Below are 8,867 nucleotides of genomic sequence, written 5' to 3'. Positions count from 1 at the left end.
GCGCTCCCGCGGCCGTCCCAGTCTCCGCCCTCCGCCTGCCGCCCTCCAATCCGCTCCTCCGATTTCCCCTTCACTCCTGTTGGCCCCGCCCCTCCCCCGGGCCGCCCTTCCCCCCACGGGGACGGCGGCGCGCGGAAAGCGCGTCACGTGACGACTGGCCCCGCCTCTTCCTCTCGGTCCCATATTGAACTCGAGTTGGAAGAGGCGAGTCCGGTCTCAAAATGGAGGTAAAACCGCCGCCCGGTCGCCCCCAGCCCGACTCCGGCCGTCGCCGCCGCCGCCGGGGGGAGGAGGTATTAGGGGGAGAGCGGGGGGTTGATGGGCAGTGGCCGGCGTGGGGGGCCTGGCTCGATGGGAGCGGGGAGGCCGGGTGGGTCGGGTTGGCGGTCCCGCGCCCTGCGTGGGGACGGGCGGCGGGGGAGGGGAGCAGGCCGCGGAGGCCGCCCGGGGCCCTCGCCCGCCTCGCTCTCCCGTCGTCCGCCCTGGCGGCCTTCGGAGGCGCGGCCGGCCGGGGCCTTCGGGGAGCGGGCGCCCGCCGGCTGCGCGGCCTCGAGTCGGGGCCGAGGGCGGCATGGCGGGCCTCCGCGGGAGCGGTTGGGAGGAGGCGGTGGGGGAGGGGAGGGACGGGCGGGCACATCCGGGCGAGCGAGCTGGCGGGCGGCGGCCACATTGACATTGATCCGCGGCCGCGTTACGAAATGGCGCATTGGCCCGCAATGGCCGCCGCCGCCGGGAAGGAGCGCGCCGGATTGGAGGAGCAGGCAGGAGGCGGCCCGAGGCGCGGGCGCTGCGCTTCCCGGCGGCCTGCGCCTTTCTAGGCCTTTACGTGCCCTCCTCGGCGACGCGAATTCGCTGGCCTGTTGGCAGCACCAAATTGAAAATATTTTTTTAAATTGCTGCCTTAAATACTAATTTGCTCATCTTGTCACTTTAAATACTATTGAAATTACCATGTGGGTCCATTAGGCTTGAGTTCTAAGAACATCTGTAAAATCTGCTTTTCTGTTTGGATAGGTTCTTGTAGTTTTCTGAATGTTTGCTTTAGAGGACCGTAAGCACAGTTGAAATATTTATGTGAGGATTTTACATTTATCCAAGATGGGGGGGGGGCGACAGAATTAAGCCTAGTGGTTTTAGGCTGTTAATCATTTAACTTTTTTTTCTTAGCATGTGACAATCTCTTCACATTAATGCCTTAACATTTCTACTTGTAGAAGACATTAGAATGTAAACGTGAGCACTTAATCTTAATGCATGTATTGAATGGCAGTTCATATAATTTATTAAAAAGTTTTAGCGTGTGTTACTAGGGATTGAACGTAGGGGCATTCTACCTCTGAACTACATCCCCAGCCTTATAATTTTTTAATTTTGAAACGGGGTCTAAGTTTCTGCCTCCCAAGTATATTGGGATTACAGGAGTGTGCCACCGTCTGTGGATTTTTTTTTTTTTTTTGTACTGGGAGGGCATTTTGCTCCCAAGCTACATGTAAGCCGTTTTTTTTTTTTTTTTTTTTTTTTATAAGGAGTCCTAAATTGCTGAGTCTGGCCTAGAACCTGGCTTCTGTCTCAGCTTCCCAAATATTGGGTTTACAGATGTGCTCAAGGCCTGGCTAAAAAGTGTTATGTTTTTGTTTTGTGGTACTGGGGATTGAACCCAGGGGCATTTTACCTCTGAGCCACACTCTCAGCCTTATTTTTTTTATTTTGAAACAGGGTCTCACTGATTTGCAAAGGGCCTCACTAAGAAGCTGAAGCTGTCCCTGAACTGTGGTCCTCCTGTCTTCCAAATGCTGCGATTATATGTGCCGCCAGCTGGGCTAAGAAGGTTTTAAAACACAAAACAACTTCAGGCTGTATCTTAATTTTTAAAAGGCCAGGTGTGGTGTTACACACTTGTAATCTCAGTGCTTGGGAGGCTGAGATAGGATTGTAGGTTGGAAGATATCATTAGCAAATAGCCTCTCATAAACCTGGCAAGATACTCTTTCAAAACAAAAATAAGGGAGCCTAGTGTGGGGCGCAAATGCTTGTGAACCAATCATTTGGGAAGCCGAGACAGGAGAACTATGATTTACCGACAGCCTCAGCTGCTTAGTGAGGCCCTTTGCAACTCAGTGAGAACCCTGTTACAAGATAAAAAGAATTAAAAAAAAAATAGGGCTGGGAGTATAGTTCAGAGGGAGAATGCACCTGGGTTCCACCCTCAGTTCTGCAATAAATAAGTATGAAAATAGGGGTGGAGAAGTAGTTGGAGGTAGAATGCCCCTGGGTTCAGTTCCCAGTGCCACACACAAACAACTTCTGTCTTTTGGCCCATTTTTGCCTAATGAAAGGCCAGTGTGACATTTTGACTTTAAAAATATGTCATAAGCCGGGCGTGGTGGCACACACTTGTAATCCCCACGCTTGGGAGGCTGAGACAGGAGGATCACACAGGTTCAAAGCCAGCCTCAGCTACTTGGTGAGGCTCTCAGCAACTTAGTGAGGTCCTGTTTACAAATAATAAAATAGGTGTGGGAGTGTAGCCTGCAGGTTGGAAGCCTCTGGGTTCCACCCCAGTACCACCAAAAATAAAATAAAATGTCATATTTGAAGTCCCTCAACTGCATGATACAAGTGCGCATAGGTTTTGCACTATTTAGCGTATTGGTTTCAGAGGAGCTATGCGGTAGATTTGGGTGGGGGGTGCCTATTTAAAATTGATTGGCTTGAAACTGGGGTATTTCTCTAAATTTGCCATTCACAACTTCTGAAGTCTATCATGTGGTTTTTATGTGCAGTGTGGCTTCAAATTAAATATTCCATGGAGTGTAGACTGAATACCTGAAATATGTGAGTGGAATAGCTCCTACTGACTTCTCACTAAATCTGTTCTCATATACTTCTGGTAGCATTTTTTTATTGGCATGTTTTTAATCATGGGATTTTTGATTCTGGAGTTCTCTCAGATTTCAGTTTGTTGAAGTGGTGTTAGCATTTGAAAGGCTGGTTTCCTTGGCACTGTTTTAGTCAGATTTTAACTGGACAAAATGTGAATGTTACAGGTATTTGATGTTTTTATTATTTGTAGATTAAAGACTTGTCCTCTTAGAAATTCATCTACTGCAAGAAATAGTAAAATGCATTGATTTTCCCCCTTCCTTCAGGGCCATGATCCAAAGGAACCAGAGCAGTTGAGGAAGCTGTTTATTGGTGGTCTGAGCTTTGAAACTACAGATGATAGTTTAAGAGAACATTTTGAGAAATGGGGCACCCTCACAGATTGTGTGGTAAGCCACTACGTGAATAAAAAGGCTTGGGGAAAAGTAGAGGGCCTGCAGAAGAAATGTTTCAACGCTTTATATTTTTATTTGTAGGTAATGAGAGACCCCCAAACAAAACGTTCAAGGGGTTTTGGTTTTGTGACTTACTCTTGTGTTGAAGAGGTGGATGCGGCAATGTGTGCACGACCACACAAGGTTGATGGGCGTGTAGTGGAACCAAAGAGAGCTGTTTCTAGAGAGGTATTTTAATAATATTATGTTGTCTAATATAGAAAGTTGCAAATGTTTGGTGTTTTTGACTCAGCGTATTATTTCATTTTATAGGATTCAGTGAAGCCTGGTGCCCATCTAACAGTGAAGAAAATTTTTGTTGGTGGTATTAAAGAAGATACAGAAGAATATAATTTGAGAGACTACTTCGAAAAGTATGGCAAAATTGAGACCATAGAAGTTATGGAAGACAGGCAGAGTGGGAAAAAGAGAGGATTTGCATTTGTAACTTTTGATGATCATGATACAGTTGATAAAATTGTTGGTAAGTAACTGTTAGAACTTGGGTGAGGCAAATGGTTTCTCTATTTTGAACTAAGTTTTTAAATGGTTTGTGAGCTTGTGAAGTATATGGTTCAGTTTTTATAAGGTGTCTACACATGTATAGCCAGCATGTGGATCAAGGAGTGTTTATATCCCAAGAATATTCACTCATCCCCACCCACTCAGTCAACTTAACATTTTAACCGTGTTTTAATGAGTTTCATGACGATTGGATATTGATCATGTTTTCTCCAACATAAAATAACTCTTTTTTATTTGATTTAAAAAATTAGTTCAGAAATACCACACTATTAATGGGCATAATTGTGAAGTGAAAAAGGCCCTTTCTAAACAAGAGATGCAGTCTGCTGGATCACAAAGAGGTGAGCAGGATCATATGTACATTGTACATGTGTACATGGATATAACGTGTCGTAAAGGTACTAAAAATTACTTCCTTGCCTGTGTTGAAGGTCGTGGAGGTGGATCTGGAAACTTTATGGGTCGTGGAGGAAACTTTGGAGGTGGTGGAGGTAATTTTGGCCGTGGTGGAAACTTTGGTGGAAGAGGTATGATGTGTTTATTAAAGTATATGTGTACCTAAAATTTAGGGGTGAATTGAATATATAATTTAAATTCATATCTTATATTTCCTCAGGAGGCTATGGTGGTGGAGGTGGTGGCAGCAGAGGTAGTTATGGAGGAGGCGATGGTGGATATAATGGATTTGGAGGTGATGGTAAGTTATTTTTTAATTGCTGTTTGGTTTTTTTTTTTTTATGGTACTGGGATTGAGCCTTAGAGGCATTCTGCCTTTGAGCTATAGCCCACTTTTTATTTATTTGGAAATGAGGTCTCATTAGATTGCTGAGAAAGTCTCACTGGACCTGTGATCCTCTTGTCTCTGCCTCCCAAATACAGATTACAGGTGTGCATCACCACACCCAGCTTGCTGTTTGATATTTTGACTTTGTTTCTACCCTTAATGAAAATTAAACTTTGCCCCGTGCGTGGTGGTGCATGCTTGTAATCCCCGTGCTTGGGAGGCAGAGACAGGCGGATCATGCAGCTTCGAAGCCAGCTGTGCACGCTGCCTTAGGAGACCCTGTTCCCAAATAAAAATGTAAAAATAGGTCTGGGAGTGTAGCCCGGAGGTAGGGCTTCCAGGAACCTCAGTACCCCTCCCCCCCAAAAAAGAGAAAATTTTAAAGTTTGCAACTTTAGTAATGACTTGAGTGGCTTGATGGCGAAAGTATATTTCTAATATACTATAGAAGAATAAATTTTCCCTTGAAGATTGAAGATTAAGGATTCTAATTACAGTTGAACTAGACTTGTTCTAAGCCTGAGGCTTTTTAATGAAACTTTAAAAAATAAAAACAATGAATTTTGCTTTCAGTTTGAAGAAATAATTAAGCATTCATATTTACTAGCCTTGATTTTTACCGCTAGTACTATCTAGCCTTTGTGGAGAGGTGTTACTGGGGTTTGATCCCAGGGATATTTCCCTCCTAGCTATAACCCAAGCCCTACTTTATTTTGAAACAGGGTCTGGCTAGGTCAGTGAGAATCTTACTGCTTTGCTTGAGCTTGTGCTCCAACTTGTTATCTTTCTGTCTCAGCCTCCCAAGTACTAGGATTACACAAGTGTATACCAAGTTTTAGAATGTTAAAATTCTTTGGCATACTTGCCAGTAGCTTCAATGTAATGCCAGAATTTAGTATCTTAATCCTATGTGATTGTGATGTTTTTGTGTGGTCTTCTCTTTCTAGGTGGCAACTATGGTGGTGGTCCTGGTTATAGTAGTCGAGGAGGCTATGGTGGCGGTGGACCAGGATATGGAAACCAGGGTGGTGGATATGGTGGTGGTGGAGGAGGATATGATGGTTACAATGAAGGAGGAAATTTTGGTGGTGGTAAGCTTGTTTTATTTACATGTTATTCACTGTTGATAGTTTTATGTAGATGATTGAAAAGTGATGAAGCCATTTGATAAAATTTCTTGTTGTAATAGTTTTCTTAACTTTGCTGGTGGTTTAGTAAGTTGGCAAAGTATACTCAATTCCTTTTTTGTGTGTAGTAAGATGGACATTTTACCAGTATCTTATATGTTATTTTACATTTTAAAATTCAGTAATTTATTGCCAGATTTTTCTTATTAGACATTTTTTTAACTGGGCAAGTGGGATTTGTAAATTGAATAATCAGATTTCTTGAAATGGATGGGATACCATCTGGGGTCCAGGCTAAAAATACTATTTCAGATCTTAATATGTCATAAGTGCATTGCAGACTAAGTTCAAGTCATTCCATGTCAGTGCAGAACTTTGCTATTTTGTTGGACCATATTGACACAAATAGCCTATGGTTAGGTTTTAAGAGATATAAGTAGAATAATTCTTGTATCTGTAACCACAAAATTTTTGTGATTTCAGGTAACTATGGTGGTGGTGGGAACTATAATGATTTTGGAAATTACAGTGGACAACAGCAATCAAATTATGGACCCATGAAGGGGGGCAGTTTTGGTGGAAGAAGCTCTGGCAGTCCCTATGGTGGTAAATAATTTTTTAATCAAAAAATTTCAGACCTTTTTTTTAATTTTATAAATGTTTGAAAATTCTTATGTATATTTTTAGGTGGTTATGGATCTGGTGGTGGAAGTGGATATGGTAGCAGAAGGTTTTAAAAACAGCAGAAAAGGGTAGGTATCTTTAAATTTTTTTCGTGATGATAAAGAATATGTGGATATGTTCACTGAGTGTAATAATTTTTTTATCCTGTATTATTCAACAGGCTACAGTTCTTAGCAGGAGAGAGAGCGAGGAGTTGTCAGGAAAGCTGCAGGTTACTTTGAGACAGTCGTCCCAAATGCATTAGAGGAACTGTAAAAATCTGCCACAGAAGGAACGATGATCCATAGTCAGAAAAGTTACTGCAGCTTAAACAGGAAACCCTTCTTGTTCAGGACTGTCATAGCCACAGTTTGCAAAAAGTGCAGCTATTGATTAATGCAATGTAGTGTCAATTAGATGTACATTCCTGAGGTCTTTTATCTGTTGTAGCTTTGTCTTTTTCTTTTTCTTTTCATTACATCAGGTATATTGCCCTGTAAATTGTGGTAGTGGTACCAGGAATAAAAAATTAAGGAATTTTTAACTTTTCAATATTTGTGTAGTTCAGTTTTTCTACATTTTAGTACAGAAACTTTAACAAAATGCAGTTTTGAAGGTGTTTCCTTGTAAGTTAACAAGTAAAGATCATTGTTAATTACTATTTTGTATGAATTTTGCTAAAGTTAACTGTAAAGAAACACCTACTGACTTGCAATTTAAGGGGAATCTATTCTCCCCATTTCCAAACCATGATATGAATGGGCACTGACTTGTGGAGAGAATAGATATTTGTATGTTTGAAATGTGTGTTTTAGATAAATAGGATTGGGTATTTAAATTAGCATATATGTGGATTTAATAGCACTAAGATTATCTTCAAATGAAACATCTCAAAATTCCTATTTGGTTTTTGTGCATTTTCTTTCAAAATGTAATCATGATTTTAGTGCGTTAGATTTGCTGAGTCTTCATTCTACATTTACCCTGGTCACATTAAAACTGCTGCCATAGTTTTTGGTTGTTAAAAAAATGTCTACAGCCCACTATTAAATTCTGGAAAAGGTAGTGGATGTTTTCTCCTTTGCCACCTTAAAAATAATTCTTTTCAAGGTACAGGACCACTAAGCCTGCTACAGCAGAGCAAATTAGTTGGTACCTGGTTTGTTTTTTCCAAAGCACATGAGACCCATAAATCCTGACCTTCTTTGGTTTAATTTTTTTTTTCTCCCACATTACAAGCTTTTATAGCAAGAGAATAAGTCACGTGTTATTAAACCTTTAACTGGCTGGCATACTTTATTGTTTTTACCCTATACATTTTGCTGAATGACACTAAATTAAATATAGGTTAGGTATAATTGTCCAGAACAATTTAATGCAGCAGAAATGTAGCACAGGTGCTTAGTACCAGCTTCTCACTTCCCAGAGACCTGAATTTAAATTTGGGTAGTCTTGAGTTCCTACTTAAATTCCCAAAGAACACACTGGTATTCCTTGTTTATATTTCAACCTAAATCATGTTGGTGTGAGTTATCAATTTGTTTGGAAGACCCTGGTTGAGAAGTTTTAGATAACAAGGTCATATATATATATATATTAAAAACCAATGTCTACTGTGTTGCGCCAGCTAGTGCTTACAATTTCACTGGAGCCCTAAGTTTGTGCCCTGCTGTTGTTCTTTCTTTGGCAGTTGAACGTTGAATTCAAGATTTTTATTTGGTTTTTAAAAGTACTAAGCAAAATAAGCAATAAAAAGGGGAATGGGGCGTGCTAGTGTTTGAATATGCTCTCTTGTTGCTCTAATTCTGTGCCTCTGTGCATTATTAATATATGAATGCATGCAATGCCAGCATGGAAATTGGTCTTCACAGATAATGCAGTTTTCCAGAAAACACAAATCAATAAATGTAACAGACAACATTCCATTTGTTAATGGGCATATGTGAATAAGCAGTGTAGAAAATAGGCTCATAATAGAAAATGGTTAAGTCCTTCATAACTTCAAGTGTGGATATATAAATGGACACTGTCAATGTTCATAACTTAAACCTTGGGTACCTGGTCAAAATAATGCTTGGGAAACATTTTATTAAAATTGAGCTAAATTGTCTCAAGTTTTTTTTTTATTCACATTTAATAAAGGTTGAAGGAATGGGGGAGATTTACATTTCCTGTTTTATGTTTGTAAAATTGTTTGACACAACCTTGACAGTATCCTTTAAATGACATACGAGGTTAATTGTATTGTTAACCAACTTTCTATGTTCTGGAACTAGTTTAATAGTGAAACATTTTCAGTAAGTCAATGTTTGCAACCTATAAGCAGGTGAAATCTGTATGTGACCTGTTTATAAGTTGTATTAGCTTAGCTTTTGTGAACAGTGTGGAAAAGTAAGCCATGAGGAGAGCGATTTAACCAGCTTTAAAGGACCTAAGATGTGCTTTTTGAGC

General features: G+C 40.9%; 1 protein-coding gene across 1 annotated transcript; it reads left to right on the top strand.

The window, feature by feature from the left end:
- Positions 1-221: 221 nt before the first annotated feature.
- HNRNPA3 (heterogeneous nuclear ribonucleoprotein A3) lies at positions 222-6,648 on the top strand (the record flags this gene model as incomplete). Its single annotated transcript, XM_080688766.1, has 11 exons — positions 222-293; positions 3,150-3,272; positions 3,360-3,506; positions 3,591-3,801; positions 4,094-4,183; positions 4,274-4,369; positions 4,459-4,539; positions 5,574-5,717; positions 6,237-6,359; positions 6,441-6,505; positions 6,598-6,648. The coding sequence occupies 10 exons, from the start codon at positions 222-224 to the stop codon at positions 6,488-6,490; spliced, it is 1,137 nt and encodes a 378-aa protein (XP_080544892.1). The 3' UTR covers positions 6,491-6,505; positions 6,598-6,648.
- Between the last annotated feature and the right edge of the window lie 2,219 nt (positions 6,649-8,867).

Source organism: Muscardinus avellanarius, assembly GCF_963383645.1.
Source record: "Muscardinus avellanarius genome assembly, chromosome: 2".
NCBI lineage: Eukaryota > Metazoa > Chordata > Mammalia > Rodentia > Gliridae > Muscardinus > Muscardinus avellanarius.
This window is presented reverse-complemented; position numbering and strand designations above follow the sequence as displayed.